This window comes from Carassius gibelio, chromosome B3 (genome assembly GCF_023724105.1).
Source record: "Carassius gibelio isolate Cgi1373 ecotype wild population from Czech Republic chromosome B3, carGib1.2-hapl.c, whole genome shotgun sequence".
NCBI classification, from domain to species: domain Eukaryota; kingdom Metazoa; phylum Chordata; class Actinopteri; order Cypriniformes; family Cyprinidae; genus Carassius; species Carassius gibelio.
Genome location: NC_068398.1, coordinates 21,556,639 through 21,574,096, shown reverse-complemented (window position 1 = coordinate 21,574,096; position 17,458 = coordinate 21,556,639). Strand labels below are relative to the sequence as shown.

Below are 17,458 nucleotides of genomic sequence, written 5' to 3'. Positions count from 1 at the left end.
TACTTTTACACTTTTACTTGAGTAAAAAGCTTGAGTTGATACTTCAACTTCTACAAAAGTCTTTTTAAACCCTAGTATCTATACTTCTACTTGAGTAATGAATGCCAGTACTTTTGACACCACTGGTGGTAATGCAGACCAACACGTTTTAGTTTCCACAACTGTTTTAAACTCTTGAATATTGGAGCCATATAATAGCAAAGGCATCACGGTGACATCCACCCTATGACCGCTACGTTTGCTCGAAATGGATGACCTAACCTGTTGATGCTGTGTTTGACAATGAACTGCAGAATCGCAAAATAAACCTTTTGCTGTAACCCTGATTGTGATTTCTCTCTGCATGAAAAAAAAAAAAAAAAGACAAGCTTATAGTGTTAATTAATTTCATGCTAGTGTGAGGGAAGTGATCTCTCAGGACTTGAGAGTGAAACCTTTTAATAAACCTCTTGAGGTTGTAAGGCAGAAAACAAGCCTGTGTTTCTGTTCTGTATATTGTGAAAGTATGTAATGGAGTACTATGACAAAGTGAATGTGGTTATAGTCATGACTGATCATGGGAAAGCTGTAGTTCTGTACACAAAACGGAGACCTAAAACCTTAATGAAAGTTAAATTGTCATGTTAAAGGGATAATTCACCCCAAAATTTTCCATCCGGGCCTGTATATATTTATATAGTCTGATAAGCATAGAATATGTTTTAGACCAAACCGTTTCTATTTGTTCTTTTGACAATTTTCTACATTACGAGTAAAAATGTATTTTGTCAACGCAAGTTATCCAGGTCCAAAAATATATTTTAAACTTATTTTGAATAGCCATTTTGAATATGTAACTGAACTGAATATGTAATTTATACCTATCCCTATTTGAGATGGCCTTGGTCTTGGATGCTATTGGTCTCCTTTAAAATATTTAATAAGAAAGAAAATAAACATTAAAAGAAAACAAGATTTTTCCAACAAAATAGTTAAAGCTATCAATCTCTCAGTTTGGTAAATGTCCTCATGTTTGTGGATACCAGAAGGAGGAACTTGCGTATATTTTCCCCTGCGACCTTAATCATTGAAATGTATAACAATGCTTCTGCAGTCCATTATAGCATGTTAATAACCTTATTAATAAACTATTAATGTATTTCTTATGTAACTTTTTTTTTAAAGTCATATATATCATGTTTCTATGGTACGCTGTCTAATAATAATTTCAGTTGATAGCAGACATCCAGAAATATAAATATGCGTGTTCAATTTACTCCTTTCCTCTATAGTTCTTACTGCCTAGAGGACAACGTGACACGATTAGCCCATTTCTTTCTCGCTTCATGACACAAACAACCCTGAACCGTTGGTGTATTTGGCAGCAGATCGTCCGCCAGGGGACGCCGTGTGTTTTGATGTACAGTACACCCGCTGCGACGCGCCGCTGTGCGCATTGAGACGCTCCGAGCGCGCGACGGAGGAGCCTCTCAGTCTCGCTTCAGAATGACACGAACAGAACCGATGCGCGGAAACCCTCCGGTTTAGACAAAAGGTGAGTTGTCTGCACGAGCAGCCCTGCTTACTCCTTGATTGCACTGCCATTTCTGCTCCATTAGCTTCAAAAGCGCTCGGTTGCTATCACTGCTCTGTAGGCAATGTGCCATCTTGCGCCATTGCTCTTAATGCGATCAAGCGCACAGCTCATGAAACTGGGCTGATGCAGGAGAGTCATCTAATCATCGAGACCTTTTACAGCCGTTTCAGTTTATTTGTAACCAGTAACGTTAGCAGTAACCAGGCCAGTTATAGTCTGTTTTTCGGGACAGGCAAAATGTTAGCTACCCATGATTTGGTCAGCTTCCTCGCCTTGCGTTTCTTTTGCGTAAACAGGACGTTTTGTTCTTTGTTTTTGAATTTCGTCTTGTTTTCCTTGGCTCAAAGATACAACGTTAGCAGTCGTAACATTTTTCAAACCTATTACTTTTAATGTAATTTGTGACCGTTTAGGCCACAGATCCAAGTCACGAGGGTCATTTTTTGGGAATTGAGATTTATACATCGTCAAATAAATAAGACATTTACAAAACATCTTCATGGAACATTATCTTTACTTAATATCCTAATGATTTTTGGCATTAAAGAAAATAAATTTTGACCCATATAATGTTTTTTTGTCTGGCGACAGGTTTTGTGCTCCAGGGTCACATGACTCTACTTCTAATGTTAAATGTGTCTTAAATGTTTAGTAAAATATTCTGATGTAGATTAGAAAATATGAGGGGGAAAAAAATAAGATTAAATATTATGACTTTTGCTACATTCATTTGGCAAGGCATTATCTGAATTAAGATTGTCTTGATTCAGTGCGATCTATACATTTGTCTGATTATTTTCAAAGTGAATATGGTGTTTTTTTTCAACTAATAATTTTTTACTAGTCATTCTCTCAATGATCTAGTTTTTCTGCATATGCAGTAGTATTTGTATTGCATCATCTATGAGCTGTGCTTGATATTTTGGAAGAAGGGATGTGAAGGAGTGAGTTAAGAGCTGTTTAGGGTTTGTTTTGCAGCCCTAGAGATGATGGACTGCACTTCAATGGTTCTTCTGGAGTGTCTTAACACATGAGATAGATCGAGGGGTTTGCACTGATGAACGTTACAGCATTGCAGCAGAAATATATGACTGTGTATTGGCAGCAGCCCCCTGTACTTCATAATTCCATCATTGTGCTCATTGATAAATACTATCTGCTCTGTTCCTCTTTTAGTTAGTTGCATATGGATTTTCCTTTCTGTGTCAGTAGCCTAAAGCTGTACTATTTGCTCTAGCTTTTGTATTTTTTTCAGTATTGTAGGAGGTAATACCAGTCTGATGATTAAAATTCTCCAGTCCTCTACCCTCTACTAGTAAGATGCTATTTCCTTATGTCTTGTGTATGAGTCTCTGTAACATGAAAGAAGAGATTTTAAAGTGTGTTGACGAGCAAACAGTCTTGATTCATTTTTCCCCCTTATACAATGAAAGTCAATGTGAACCGAAACTGTTTGTCACTAAGATTTTTCAAAAATATTTTATTTTATGCTCCGTGGAATACAGGCCTGAAACATGAAAACGTGAGCAAATGCTGACAGATCTGACTTGCATTGACTTGCAAATGATGCCAGTCTGCCCAAATCTTCGACACTGAACACATTGCATGGTGCATGCATCCGGGCTGCACTTGGGGTCGGTCAAAGTCACATGCTAAATTGTGTCTTATACTGGGGCTAAGGGGCGGGTGAACCACCCACGGCTCTGTGCTCAATAGATAAGATAGCAGTACACTATTGCTTAGCCATTATGATCATCACTGCCTCTAGCGGTTGCTTTCTCTTAATATCTGAATACATTACGCTGTTATTCAGAGGACTGAGTAGATCAGCAGGTCTCCCCGATGATAGGAGCTATAAAACAGGACCATGAAATGAAATGTAAGCTTAACTTGAGTGTTTAGAGGAGTGCTCCGTTGTGTTTCTCAGGTGGGCCGGCAGGATGGGGGAAGGGCCCGTGGTCAGGCCCTCGGCTGCTATCACACCCATGCAGCAGATGCTGGCGTCTGGCACTGGGGCTCTACTAACATCTCTTTTTGGTGAGAAGAATCATATCTCTATTCAGTAGAAATTCTGAACATGTTTGTAATATCTTAAAAGCTTAAAAACTTATTTCAGAAACATAAAAAAAAAAATGTACTGACCCCAAACTTTGGAGTGATACTGAATGTAATCTAATTGTGTTCATAAAGTGGCCTAACTGGGTTGACAGTTTTATAGTTTAATTTGACATTGGAAGCTTTGTGCTTGTGCAAGCCTTATACTTCAGAGATGGAATCAAAATGCTAACTTTTGATACTTTTTCTCTTTCTGCAGTCACACCATTGGATGTAGTGAAGATCAGACTTCAAGCCCAGCAAGCTCCCCTCTATCAAGGTACAGATACTAAACTCTTACGTTTTCACAGAAAGAATGACAGATGATTAAACTTCATGCATTTACTCTAGACATGAGACATGTCAGACCAGTTTAACATCAGGGTTTTTTTTTCTACTCCAAGTACGTTTTTAGCTTAAATGTGTGTTTTAAAGTTAAAGTGAATAATTTCTGTGCTACTAACTAGCAACACCAGTTAAAATAGTAAAAATAGTGACTGATTTCAAACCGGTTTCTTATAAAACACCCTTGTCTGTCGCTGCTTGCTAAACTCAGTCCTGCCCCAAACTTACCCCACTGATTGTATCAGCCTTGCTATGTTGTGTCAGTCATAATCCAAACAAAACAAGGTTTTGATAGCACTACAGTGTTTAAATGTTTTGGGCATATTGACGTAGACATGGCTTTACATACAGTTTTCAGTGCATATTAAGCTGGGCTAGAGGAAATTGACCTATTTCTGCGTTTAATACCAGCAAAAATGAATCTACAGTCATTCAGCTTTTTCAAATGAAAAAATAAATGTTTTGTATTTTATTATATATTTTTAAAGTAATTTATTCCTTCTGTGATGGCAAAGCTTAATTGTTCAGTCTTCAGAGTCACATGATCCTTAAAAAAATCTGTCTAATATGCTGATTTAGTGCTGAAAACACATTTATTATCAGGTATCATATTATAAATGTTGAAAACTGCTTAATGTTTTTTTAGAATTCTTTGGTGGCAAAAGCATTTCACATAAATATCTTTGGGAACATTATAAATATATTTACTATCAATTTAGATAACAAGTTTAACTTCTCTTTTATTCTTATATAAAGTCTACTGACCCCAAACATTTGAATGGTAGTCTAATAACCTGCTGTAAGCTTTTGATAACAGTGCATATAGCAAATGCAAACCAGCATGAGGCCTATGAGATGTCTTTCTATCTCTCTCTCTCTCTCGTAGCTGTAGCATCAGAGTCAAGGCCCTGGGCTAGGGTCATCCATCCTTCAAAATGTGAGTACTGTGTGTGAACTGTATGGTCCCCTCCCAAAGCCCAGAAGCTCGCTTCACTAACCAGCTCTCAAAGAATTCCCAATGCACTCTGCAAAACTACTAAATCACATTTTGGCTTATATACTAGATCTGTGAAGGGCTAAACCCAATGTCACATTGCAGACAGACATGACAAATGTGTGCATATGTAAAAACGTCAACAAGATGGAAAAAAATGCATTCAAAAATTATTCCGAGGTCTACTCTGCTGTATGTAAATGTTTATTCAGCGTGTTTATAGCAGTGGCCATTAACAGAACTCATTAGGACAAACTAAGATCCAAGCCAGGTAGATCTTACCTTGAAGCTGTTTTGTGTAATGTCCAGAAATAGTACGAAGACTGCTTGTTTTTGTTAGAAGTTTCTTTCTTTTCCGTCTCTTTGCATTGTTGCAAGGTAACAGAAGTAGCAACAGATCTTCTTTTTTTCTATATCGTGACATACATTTGAGTAAAACAGATTATTGAACATGATAGTGACTTCATTGCCTATTCAGTGGTTGTTGATTGGCTGGAGGCAGATCTGAATACAAGCTTGCTGTCAGTTGTAAGAAAGTGGTCAGGGTTTAAGCGGACTTAAGTCCAGCATATGTCACCAAAGAGAAGTCTGCTGTTTCACTGGAAGATTGAGTTAAGCTAATTTGTTTTTAAAAAGACACATTATATGCATGTATGGATTGTGCACAGATCAACATCAAATTAGATCAATAACATACATTTAGAAAAAAAATGAATTTGTCATTTCATGTTGACTTGAACCCATACGATATGTATAGTGCACAAATTTAACAAAGTTTCTGTTTAACCTACCTAATTCTACCTCAACCAATTGCAAGATTAAAAATTGTTTTGAACAAGTGTTTTGAAGTCTTTTTTTTTCATAATTGATCACTGCAATCAGTTCTAAGTACGGTATTTTGGGTACTTGGCCATTGGTAATATATTTGCAAAATGATTGCAAATTAGATTTATTCTGCTGCATTTTGGCTGTCTTCTTAGGGAAATGCTTCCTCTATTGTAACGGGTTGATGGACCATGTCTATGTGTGTCAGAATATGTCGAGCTGCTCCAGCTGGTACAAAACCCCTACACACTTCAGCGGGACCGTGGTGAGAACTTATTCCCATCTTTCCAAACTGTGACCACACACACACACTTGATTAATGATCTTCTTTGTTTGTCAGGATGCATTTGTAAAGATCACTCGTAACGAGGGGCTGAGGTCTTTGTGGAGCGGACTTCCTCCCACACTGTAAGTGCAGCATCATAATGTCAGTGTAGAGTTACATAAACATTAACACCTGTTTTTTGTGTGTCTATTAATAAACCGTGTGCTGTAACTCCAGCTCAGTCTAAAGACTTTGATTCTAATCGAAGAAGTGCAGTGTTATTAACAAGCGCAGATCATGAAATAAGTCCGATTTTAAAGGGGGGGTGAAATGCTCGTTTTCACTCAATATCCTGTTAATCTTGAGTACCTATAGAGTAGTACTGCATCCTTCATAACTCCAAAAAGTCTTTAGTTTTATTATATTTATAAGAGAAAGATAGTCTGTACCAATTTTTCCAGGAAAAACACGAGCGCCTAGAGGCGTGACGTGTGGGCGGAGCTAAAGAATCACGAGCGCCAGTAGGCTTTTAAGTTGAGAGCATGTGGAAGCTGTGACACAGATCCAGAGGCTGAAATTTAACAAGAACAGCATCAGCAAAGGCGGTATGCTATGTGGTATGTACTGAAACTGTATATATTTGCTTAGCGGTTTTGGAAAATGACTAAGTTGCACTTTGTCATCTTTTTTTTTTTTTTTTTTTTAAGCTGTACATGTGGAAAGTGCAGTTTGATGCCAACATCGCATGTTGTTTACTTGATGTGCTTACGCGCCGATAGCTAAGTTAACAACACAGAGATATTTGAAGCAGTTTTACTCACCGCATGTGGTTCCAACACACAATCGTGACCCTTTTTAGTTGGGACTGCATCATCCTTAAGAAATAAACAATGTGCAATCCGAAATGCAGGGAACAAACACAAACACTTGCACAACTCCGTTGATGCTCTGTAAATATAAACTCCATCCACTGGTCCCTTAATGGTGTTTCTCTTTTGGTAATCTGTGCAGGGTTGTCTTACCCTGGCAACCAAAAGCACACTTCTTTTGTGACTTTTTGCGACGCTCTCGCACTGATCAGTGAATCGCTCTGATCAGTGAATGCCTGTTGTGCTCTCAGTGCTGTGCTATACGGGAGCACGCGCTCTTCCGGCAGAAGTGCCCTTAGGACCCATATAAGGAAATTCCGCTCCATCTAACGTCACACAGAGCCATACTCGAAAAAAACTTTCCGAAACATGTGACAAACCGGAAGAGGTTTTTTTGGAACAAAAATACTCCTTCAAACGTACAACTTAATTTTTTTTAACTTTGTCCATGTTTAGCATGGGAATCCAACTCTTTAACAGTGTAAAAAAACTCAGTATGCATGAAATAGCATTTCACCCCCCTTTAATTATGTAAATGCCTTGATGGATACAAAGATCATTAAGTGAAGGATTCTGTAGACTGATTCAGACAGATGACATGTCGGTCAAACAGCTTCAGATAAGCCTTGGCCAAAGAAATCTGCCTTGGATTCCAGACTTACAGCCGTCAGTCTGAAGGTCTGGCTACAAGAGACGAACTCGAGAGTATTGAAGGGATCCATTAAAAGAACGGCCTCACAAGGGTCATTATTTGTAAATAAAATGACATGTTTTTTACCGAATAGCGGTGCAGGAGACGCTGTGCAAGCAAATGACCCTTTGACTTTGTAAATGTATAAATAACGTGATAATGATTGAACGTCTGTATCAAGTTCACTGTGATTAACCTTTTTTGGGGTCGGTTCACTTAAGCGCATGGTTTTGCAAACCAGCAAAAAACATCAGTCTTGGGAATGACACCCATTTGTAATTAGTGCACCGGTTGTTTTCAGTGAGTGTGTTTGTGTTTGAAGGGTGATGGCGGTTCCTGCCACAGTCATCTATTTCACCTGTTACGACCAGCTGCGAGACTTCCTGCGTTACAGCATGGGCTATCAGGGGGACCATATCCCTCTCATAGCAGGAGGGTTAGCAAGATGTGAGAATTTACTTTGCCTTGTCGTCTCATACAAGTGCTGTGTACAAAATTTACAACTTTTTATTATAATTTTTTTTTTAGGATTCTTTGAATAGAGAGTTGAAGTTCAAAAGAACTGAATTTACTCAAAAACATTTTGTAACATTATATTTGCCTTTGCTGTCAGTTTTTATTGTCAATACTGTTGGGTTAATCCTTGCTGAATAACAGTATTAATTTCTGTCAAAAAAAAAAAAAAAGAGTTCTTACTGACCCCACACTTTGGAACTTTAGTGTATACACTCTTAATTGGAATCTTTTGCTAAATGTTTATACTGTCGCAATTCTAAAATGTATAATGGTTGATTTAAATGTATTTAGGAAAAAAATAAACATTATGTTACTATCGGTGCATCCCTAGTTTTGTTTTTAGTTATTGCTGTGGTGTGAGTTTTTTTTCCTCCTCTCTCTGTGCTGCTCAGTGGGAGCGGTGTCTGTGATCAGCCCTCTGGAGTTAGTTCGGACTAAGATGCAGTCCCGCAAGCTACCGTACAGTGAGCTGATGGTGTGCATCCGCTCGGCTGTAGCTCAGGATGGCTGGTTATCTCTCTGGAGAGGCTGGGGACCCACTGTCCTACGGGACGTGCCCTTTTCCGGTCAGTGACCTCCTGTACACTCTCTGACAGCGTGATGGTGAGCTGATGTTCCCCAGATGCAGTGTTTGACTGTTTTTGTGTCTTTCCCCTTAGCCCTGTACTGGTTTAACTATGAGCTAGTGAAGGCACAGCTGTGTGAGCGATACAGGGCTCCACAGACCTCCTTCACCATCAGTTTTACAGCGGGGGCCGTCTCAGGAGCCGTGAGTATACTCTCAAAAGCCGGATATGATTGTTGACTTGTTGACACTTTTAAATAAGAAACCCAATGGCTATAAATTAATAAACAGGAGATTATGAATGATTACATAAAGCTTCGGTGAGAAAGATAAAACAATGTGAGCAGAGTCTGATAACCTTATCTGGCTTGACTGATTAACAACAAGGGCATTTAGCATGAGAACAAATGCTGGGGTAACTTCTGTCCCAGATGAATACAGGACATGAGTGACACTGGTCTTTTGAATTGAAATCTAACTAAAGGCCAAGTTACATTTTGTATAATTGTAGTACATACTTAATGTTACTACATTAAAAAAATACAAAATTATTTTGAAATGTATTGTTTTTGCAATGAAAATAGAATAATCATTAGGTATTGAAATTAATATATAGAAAGTTAAAATTAAGATTTAAGTTTTTCTGTTTTGTGTTTTTAACTCCCAAATAAATCTCTCCTTTTAACCATTTGACCAAAATACAGAAAAATATTAATATTGTGAAATATAATTACATTTTAAATTGAATGTTTTCTACTTGAATAGACTGTACAATGTCATTTATTCCTGTGATGCAGAGCTGAATTTTCAGCATCATTTCTCCAGACTTCAGTGACACCTGATCCTTCAGAAATCAAGAAACCTCTCTTTTAATTATTATCCTCAATGTTGAATACTTGTTCATATTTTTGTGAAAACTGTGATAGCAATTTTTTTTATAATAATGTTTAAAAGAACAGATTTATATATATATATATATATATATATATATATATATATATATATATATATATATATATATATATATATATATATATAATATAATATAATTATTATTTTTTTCATATTTTATATAACATTATGCATACAATTTTAAATCTGTTTTTAAACCTGATTCAATTAAAGTAATAATAAAATAATTAATGTCTCTCATACCCTCCTGGTTTATCAGAATATCATGTTTTGTTTTTTTCCACACAGATCGCAGCAATTCTGACCCTGCCGTTTGACGTGGTGAAAACACGCAGGCAGATCCAGTTAGGAGAAATGGAGGCACTCGGAGGTATAGCAGCTTCTGTCGTTTCTCTGTTAACACATTGGAAAGAGTGAAGTAATGCAACCTGCATGCTGACTGACACATGATGTCATTCGGTGACGACTCTCTTTTAAAAACAGTTCGGAGCTGATTACTTAAGCTAGATTTAATTACATTTATCAGGCATCAGATGTCTTGACATTTTGACCTTTCACAGCAGTCTCTGTGAAGAAACCCTCCTCCACGTGGAACATGATGAAGAATATCTGGATAGACCTGGGATACAGGGGTTTGTTTGCAGGTAAGCTCTAAGATCTAATGATACTGACGTCAGAGTAGTTATATAACTTCACTAACTAGAGATTGGCATTAGTTAAAAGAGGCCTGTTTGTTAAAGTCAAGATTAGGGCTGCACCATATATTGAAATAAAATCATCACTGTCATATCACGCTGCCATTTCTGTAAACATATTCACGACCAGGTTCAGATTGAATCGCAGCACTTATTTACACTCATTGTAGCTCATGTTCAGCAGCGCATATTTTTGTTTGCCCCTGTCAAAATAATCATCCTACTCTTTCTTGAATTATGTATTCTTTCCAAATATAGCTTCTTAAGTCATCTGGTGGAAATTCATATCGCAATAAAACACGGAGAATCGAAATATCACAATGTCAGTTTTTTCTAATAACATGCAGCCCTAGTCAGATTATTTAAAGGAGTAGTAATATAATACTATAAAATATAGCTTTTTGTTTGGATGTATAATATATTTTATGCATAGAACTGTATTGTTAGGTTTGGGTCGGACCACCCTGGATCTGAAATTACAGACTTTTTTTTTTCAGGTTTTCTTCCAAGAGTGATCAAAGTTGCTCCCGCCTGTGCAGTCATGATCAGCACTTATGAGTTCGGGAAAACTTTCTTTCAGGAGCGTAATCTGAATCAGGCGAGATGTGGACTTTGAGATGAGCGAGAGGACCAGAGGCTCCTCCTCAGCAACTACTGCAAACATCGATGACTTTAGTGCTCTGAAATACTTTAATTGTTGGGTGATATGTGCCTACTGACTGGCACAAGGACTAAAAGCTGTGAGACTTAAACCACTTCTTTGCATCTGAGATGAAAGACTTGTGTTATGATGCATCAATAAATGCACAAATTCCCCACAAACCCTGTGATGCCTTAAGTAACCGTACCAAAGCATGCTGGCAGAAGCACTACCTCCCAATAATGCCCCACTTATTGAAATGGCTGCCGGTTGAAGGTGACATCCAGGTTGTTGTTTCTGTAAAACATGTCTTTAGTCCCTTTCATTAAAGACAGTGCTGCTCTCTTCTGTTCATATCGAAGAAACGTCAGCCGACAAATGGACTGAATGGATAAACTACTCAATACTGAACAGTGTCTTTATTTTCAGAAAAAAATATTTTATTTGTTTTCTTTTTTTGCAAATATTTAACTCTCCTGAAGTAAAATACTTGTCTTTTTATGGGCACTGGACTTGGGAATAGCCACAAGAACATTTTTGAAGTTTTGTTTTTGCATTGAGAATATAATGCAATTTTTTGTTTTGTTTGTTTGTAAGGCAAGAATTGTTCTTGTGTGTAGTGGATGGGTCTCTGGTCTCCTCCTGTTTGCTACACATGTTCACTGCATTTAGTTCTGATATGAACTGCTGTAAACTTATTGCTGACTTGAAATTATTACAGTTCTCAGATATTATTTAATAAAAGACCTTTAAGAAATGTAATGTGTATTACTGCACTCTACGTGAATCATACTACAAAATTAGTCATTGTGTCATTTCTGAGTGAATGTGAGAAGGTTGTGTGTTGTCTGTTCCTCTAGACAGAGACATGAGGGTGACTTAAATGATCAAATTTAATTAAAATTTTATAAATAGCGTACTTGAAAGTTAGCAAATATTTTATAAACCTCAACCTATTTCTTCTTCTAGGTTTGGTGGTGTACATTTTATGACTTATTTAAACTTGCATAGAAACTTACCATTAACTCCTTTAGAGCCTGCGTCCATTGAAATGGATTGGTTTGTTTTGTTTAAACCAATAAAATGTTATGTTTTTATAATAAGAGCAATGCCTGGTCACTGATTGGTCACTGATCAACCAATCACAGTGAAGATATGACTCCTAACTTTATCTGATTGGGCTACAGGCATCAGAAAAAAGAGACATGACTATGAACCTAGACAGGAAGAAGAGGAAGCCCATCAACTTGCATATATTATAAAATTAAGACTATCAAATTATCATTTTCAATTTAATATCCAATTTAAATGTAATATCCATTGCAATGAACATCAGGTCTTGAAAGATATCAGCAGGAACCTCATTAATTAGTTGTATAAGAGGTTGAGAAATTTGCAGAAGCATTTCAAAGCTAAATACAGAGCTACAAATAATGTTAATTCTTTATGAACATTTATGTTAATTAAATTAATATTAATGTGATTTCATCTACAGGTATGTCTTCAAAGTGACCATATTCTGTCAATCAATGTTTCATTGGTTTTAGTGAGAAACAGCCACTGTTCATGTGAGATCAGTGAATAAACAGCAACACACACACTAACACCCCCTGGCCCTCACTCACACACACACACACACAGATGCCTTGATGCACACAAACATATTCATCAAAACAATCTACAAAGTAAGTACACATTCACATAGTCATAAAAACATTTATACATATACTCAGATTCACACCGATCGTATCATTTTCTTTCCACATTCTCATTGCATTGGTCATTCTTACAGTTTGAGTTCTTTTCAAAATTTTAAACACTAGTTCAACTATAGTGCACAAACTCTACTGATTAAACTATGGTTAAAATATGATCATTTTTATGTTCAGTCCTGGCGTCCATTATAGCGGACATGAAAAAAAATCTAATAAAAAATGAGTTGGCACAAATATTGTTTTTTAGACTAATTTCGAATGAAGTTCATATTTAATATACTTAATCTACATGTGGCAGACAGTGCATTACTGGCCCATAGAGGGCGACGCCACTGGAGGACCGCCATTACGAGAGACGTATGCAGTGACGCACATGCGTCGAACGCGCGTCTTCGTTTAAAGCGAAGCGCCGCCTCTCTGTCGTTCTCTCTCTCAATCGGACCGGGGCCACAATGGTGAGTGATTGACTCTGCCTTACAATCCACCCTAAATCTAAGTCATCCGTCTGATTTCGAACACATCCTGTGCTGAATATTACACACAGAGGGCAAACGAATGTTTTGCAGGGATTATACACGGTAACCGTTGTGTCTAGGCGTTTGCTCATGTTGTGTGTGTTTGACCGAAGGGGAAAATGGCAGCGTCCTGTTCTGCTTTGAATTTCTTACAGTTAAATACGTTTTAGGAGGCACAAGAATGAAACCGAGATATCATAAACCATTTTACCTAAATTGTTATTTTTCTGACTTTGTTTTCTCAATGTGGAAGATGGTTTCTGCGCTAATTTTTAGGGCCTTAGCAAGTTAAGCGTCGAAGTAAATTTTATTAACTAGATAAAATGAGCAGTCAGTATTTTCTTGTAGTGTCTGGTATTTCCAAATGGCGACCCAATTAATGTAAAATTAGTTTAAGATATACCGATTTGACTCAACTCGTGCAAGATAATTTTTTACGTGCAATTCAGGAGACCTAACGAGTTGCGTTTTCAAGACTTGACTAACGTTAACGGCTTTTTCTTCTTATGGCCTTATGTAATTTTAAGAAATTGCACTATTAAGCTTATCTAGTGTAAGTTGCAAAGATAAGGGAGTTTACTAGAAAAAAAAATGAAGACCGCAGGCTTTTTTTCCCCACAATTAATGGTGCATCGTTACAGAAGTAACTTCGCAAGATTAATTCAGAGCTGTTTTTTTTTTTTTTGTAGTCTCACCGTAAGTTTTCGGCCCCACGCCACGGCTCTCTGGGCTTCCTGCCCCGCAAGAGGTGCAAACGCCATCGTGGCAAGGTGAAGAGTTTCCCTAAAGATGATTCCAGCAAACCTGTTCACCTGACCGCTTTCCTTGGCTACAAGGCTGGCATGACCCACATTGTCCGTGAGGTCGATAGACCTGGCTCAAGTAAGTTGAAGCAGACAGGTGTTGCATGTTGTGTGAAGTCTTTTTTGCTATTGGGATGTCTGCCAGTGATGATCACCTCGACGGGCGGACATATTTGGGCCTTAAACCCTTGCTGAATGTCGAGTTCTGAGAAAAGTTTAACTCCTTAAAATCCTGGTTGTAAATGGGCATACTGGTTTGCAATTAAACTAACTTGTGCTTTTTGTGCTTCTCAGAGGTCAACAAAAAGGAGGTGGTTGAGGCTGTGACTGTTGTGGAGACTCCGCCCATGATTGTGGTGGGTGTTGTTGGATACGTCATGACCCCTCGTGGCCTGCGCTCTTTCAAGACCATCTTTGCTGAGCACATTAGTGATGAGTGCAAGCGTCGCTTCTATAAGAACTGGTAAGGCTTGCTTTAGGTAACTTCTGATTGGGTTTTAGTCTGGAGCTGATAGTCGCTGGCCAGAATAAACATTTGTCATGTTTCTTCTGAGCCAGTCTAATGTGTCGGTGTGGTGCAGCTCCGCTCAGGTGCCTAGTGCCCTGATGAGCTCCGGGCTCCTCTGGCTGGTGGAAACGGTGGCTTAAACTGTGCCATGAGCCGAAGTGACCTAGTGTTAATGCCCACCCTTTACCACGAGGGATGGGCAAGCAGCCATGCCCAGTCTCCTTCCTCTAGCCCGCTGGGCTATGAAGGAGCTGTGCCAACCTTTCTGTGCCACGTTTAGGTACAAGTCCAAGAAGAAGGCCTTTACCAAGTACTGCAAGAGGTGGCAAGATGAAGAGGGCAAGAAGCAGCTGGAGAAAGACTTTGCCTCCATGAAGAAGTACTGCCAGATCATTCGCATCATTGCCCACACGCAGGTGAGCTTACAAGCTGTGGCACAAAGTAATGCTGTGAGCTTTAGTGACCACTTTAATGCTTATTGAAAAGGCTAGGAGATTATGGCCTAAATATCTATTCATTTAAAATGTCACTACTGGTCCCATACCATTAAATCAATTCCATGTGTTTGTTACAAGAACATTTATGCATCTAGCAGACGCCTTTATCCAAAGCGACTTACAGTGCATTCAGGCTAACAGTTTTTAACATGTGTTCCCTGGGAGTTGAACCCAAAACCTTGTGCTGCTAAAGCAAAGCTCTACCACTTGAGCCACAGGAACAGAACATTCACTTTTCGAACCCAAATATCTTTTTTACACCCCCCTCCCCCCAACCAACATAATGGAAAAAGTTAAATCGCAAGTTTAAATTGTCAAAACTCATGAATCTTTACCAGTGTAATGAACCTTATTCTTCAAAATTGTTGTCAAATGTGCAACACATTGTGAACCCTATTATTTAAATTTGTTGCATGACTTTAAATGGCGCTTTACCAACCATCCCACTTTCTGTAGATGCGCCTGCTGCCCTTAAGACAGAAGAAGTCTCATTTGATGGAGATTCAGCTGAACGGAGGCTCCATCGCTGACAAGGTTGACTGGGCCAGAGAGAAGCTTGAGCAGCCCATTCCCATCGCTAACGTCTTTGGTCAGGATGAGATGATTGACGTTATCGGGGTTACCAAGGGTCACGGATACAAGGGTAGGTGGATGTCTTTTTGTTCAGCTTTTGTCTTCCTGTGAGTCTTGATTTAACAACCATTGTGCACAATGATGAAAGACATGGATTAATCGCGTCAGGCATGGCGCCCGAAACGCATGAGGAAATTTCCCATGCTGCCTTCCTTCTGACAGCACACTTACTGTATCTTAAACCAATGAGCTTCCTAGAGCACTTTCTAATCAAAGAAACCATTTTTGTAGGTGTGACAAGCCGCTGGCACACAAAAAAGCTGCCCCGTAAGACCCATCGTGGTCTGCGTAAGGTGGCCTGTATTGGAGCCTGGCATCCTGCTCGTGTGGCTTTCTCTGTGGCTCGTGCCGGTCAGAAGGGCTACCACCACCGCACGGAGATCAACAAGAAGGTGAAGCCCCAGGATTAGACCCTAGCGATCCTGTAGGATCAGTTTTACATGATCTTCCTCTTGAGTCTTGTTTCTCATGATGTATTGTTTTAGATCTACAAGATTGGTACTGGCTATCACACCAAGGATGGAAAAGTAGTTAAGAACAACGCCGCTACTGAATATGATCTGTCCAACAAGAGCATCAACCCCCTGGTGAGTGTGCAGATTTCTGCCTTATGGGGTTTTCAGTTACTTAAGGTTGTATAGTCTTAAATTTAAGCTAACTTTATTTTTTCTTCTGTATTAGGGTGGCTTTGTGCACTATGGTCAGGTGACCAATGACTTCCTGATGCTGAAAGGCTGTGTGGTTGGAACCAGGAAGAGGGTTTTGACCCTTCGCAAATCTCTTCTGGTCCAGACCAGCCGCCGTGCCCAGGAGAAGATCGACCTCAAGTTCATTGACACCACCTCCAAGTTTGGTCATGGACGTTTCCAGACCATCGAGGAAAAGAAGAGTTTCATGGTGAGTGCATGCCTGCAGTGGTTACTCGGCCTTTTATCCCTGCTGTGACCCGAGCACCCAGAATAATTCTGAATTAGGCGTTGTCTGAATGTTCTGTAGCATTGTGTATTCTGCGCTTAATTTTACACACCACACCTATCTGCCTCGCTGCCCATGGACCTCTGCAGATTAGTGCACTGTTCGTAACCTGTTTCAGCTTGTCAATCTGAGATTTGGGTTCCATTCCAGTGCAAGATAAAAGCTCAGTGAGGCAGGGGAGTGGTGCCACTCTTGTGCTTTCTCCCTGTTCACTCTCTGACAACATTTTATACCAGTCATGTACCTTTTTGTTAAAATCAGTTAAATGGGCTGGTAACCAATCTTTTCTTGTTTCAACAGGGGCCCCTCAAGAAAGACCGCCTTGCCAAGGAGGAAATGTCATAATCCTACTCTTATGTATCTGTTGTCATGCAATACTGCAGAGTTTAATAAAAATCAAATTAATGGTCTAACGTCTTTGCATTTCTTCTCAATTCTCCACTTTTTTTTTTTTTTTTTTTTTAAAGTGTAGCGGTTCTCAACCTCTGTGACATGACCATCCCCACGGTGTTGGCTTTGTAATGCAAGAAATTTAGGGTTCCCCAAGTACAGCTGCTTGTTCTCTAGGGTTGTTTTTGTATAAATCTATACCCCGCCAAATTGTGTAAGGTATATGCAATATAAAAATGACCCTGGGGTTAAAGAGTTTTGTACATGACTGCCAGGTCTAGAAGTCCATTAACTGTGCCTAATTTATTCCTTTCAATCCTTAAGCATGCATGTTGGGAAAAAAAAAATTTGTGTTGTGCAGCGAACGTTGTCAATTGTCCACACCATCTACATGTTTTGCTGTGTCTGACACAAACCAAATTATAAGTCACTTAA

The 17,458-nt window shown here is 38.8% G+C and overlaps 2 protein-coding genes and 2 non-coding genes across 8 annotated transcripts; all 4 read left to right on the top strand.

The window, feature by feature from the left end:
• The first annotated feature begins 1,367 nt into the window (after window positions 1-1,367).
• On the top strand, window positions 1,368-11,744 carry LOC127953663 (probable mitochondrial glutathione transporter SLC25A39). Of its 5 annotated transcripts, XM_052552921.1 has the most exons (13): window positions 1,377-1,534; window positions 2,832-2,891; window positions 3,504-3,613; window positions 3,891-3,950; window positions 4,902-4,952; window positions 5,990-6,099; window positions 6,175-6,242; window positions 7,982-8,106; window positions 8,568-8,741; window positions 8,835-8,944; window positions 9,941-10,022; window positions 10,213-10,296; window positions 10,845-11,744. In XM_052552921.1, exons 3-13 carry the CDS (start codon window positions 3,517-3,519, stop codon window positions 10,961-10,963), a joined length of 1,080 nt encoding a protein of 359 aa, XP_052408881.1. In that variant the 5' UTR covers window positions 1,377-1,534; window positions 2,832-2,891; window positions 3,504-3,516; the 3' UTR covers window positions 10,964-11,744. The 5 variants fall into 5 exon arrangements, with proteins under 5 accessions (XP_052408882.1, XP_052408880.1, XP_052408884.1 ...); XM_052552922.1 differs by lacking the exon at window positions 2,832-2,891 and having other exon boundaries at window positions 1,368-1,534; window positions 10,216-10,296; XM_052552920.1 differs by lacking the exon at window positions 2,832-2,891 and having other exon boundaries at window positions 1,368-1,534.
• A 1,272-nt stretch (window positions 11,745-13,016) lies between these two features.
• LOC127953660 (60S ribosomal protein L3) lies at window positions 13,017-17,046 on the top strand. Its single transcript, XM_052552915.1, has 9 exons — window positions 13,017-13,157; window positions 13,907-14,099; window positions 14,315-14,483; window positions 14,809-14,944; window positions 15,482-15,668; window positions 15,890-16,050; window positions 16,144-16,245; window positions 16,340-16,555; window positions 16,934-17,046. Exons 1-9 carry the CDS (start codon window positions 13,155-13,157, stop codon window positions 16,976-16,978), a joined length of 1,212 nt encoding a protein of 403 aa, XP_052408875.1. The 5' UTR covers window positions 13,017-13,154; the 3' UTR covers window positions 16,979-17,046.
• On the top strand, window positions 15,729-15,824 carry LOC127953970 (small nucleolar RNA U83B). The gene has a single exon (XR_008153396.1). It is a non-coding gene; the product is annotated as a small nucleolar RNA U83B (small nucleolar RNA).
• LOC127953968 (small nucleolar RNA SNORA54) lies at window positions 16,727-16,861 on the top strand. Its single transcript, XR_008153394.1, has one exon. It is a non-coding gene; the product is annotated as a small nucleolar RNA SNORA54 (small nucleolar RNA).
• Window positions 17,047-17,458: the final 412 nt, after the last annotated feature.

Excerpts from the sequence above, each read along its gene's own strand:
- LOC127953663 (XM_052552920.1), top strand. The coding sequence starts at position 3,517 with ATGGGGGAAGGGCCCGTGGTCAGGCCCTCGGCTGCTATCACACCCATG. Across the intron at positions 6,100-6,174 it reads CACACTTCAGCGGGACCGTG|GATGCATTTGTAAAGATCAC; the intron begins GTGAGAACTTAT and ends TTTGTTTGTCAG. Across the intron at positions 8,945-9,940 it reads CGGGGGCCGTCTCAGGAGCC|ATCGCAGCAATTCTGACCCT; the intron begins GTGAGTATACTC and ends TTTTCCACACAG.
- LOC127953660 (XM_052552915.1), top strand. Across the intron at positions 14,484-14,808 it reads CGTCGCTTCTATAAGAACTG|GTACAAGTCCAAGAAGAAGG; the intron begins GTAAGGCTTGCT and ends TGCCACGTTTAG. Across the intron at positions 15,669-15,889 it reads CAAGGGTCACGGATACAAGG|GTGTGACAAGCCGCTGGCAC; the intron begins GTAGGTGGATGT and ends CCATTTTTGTAG.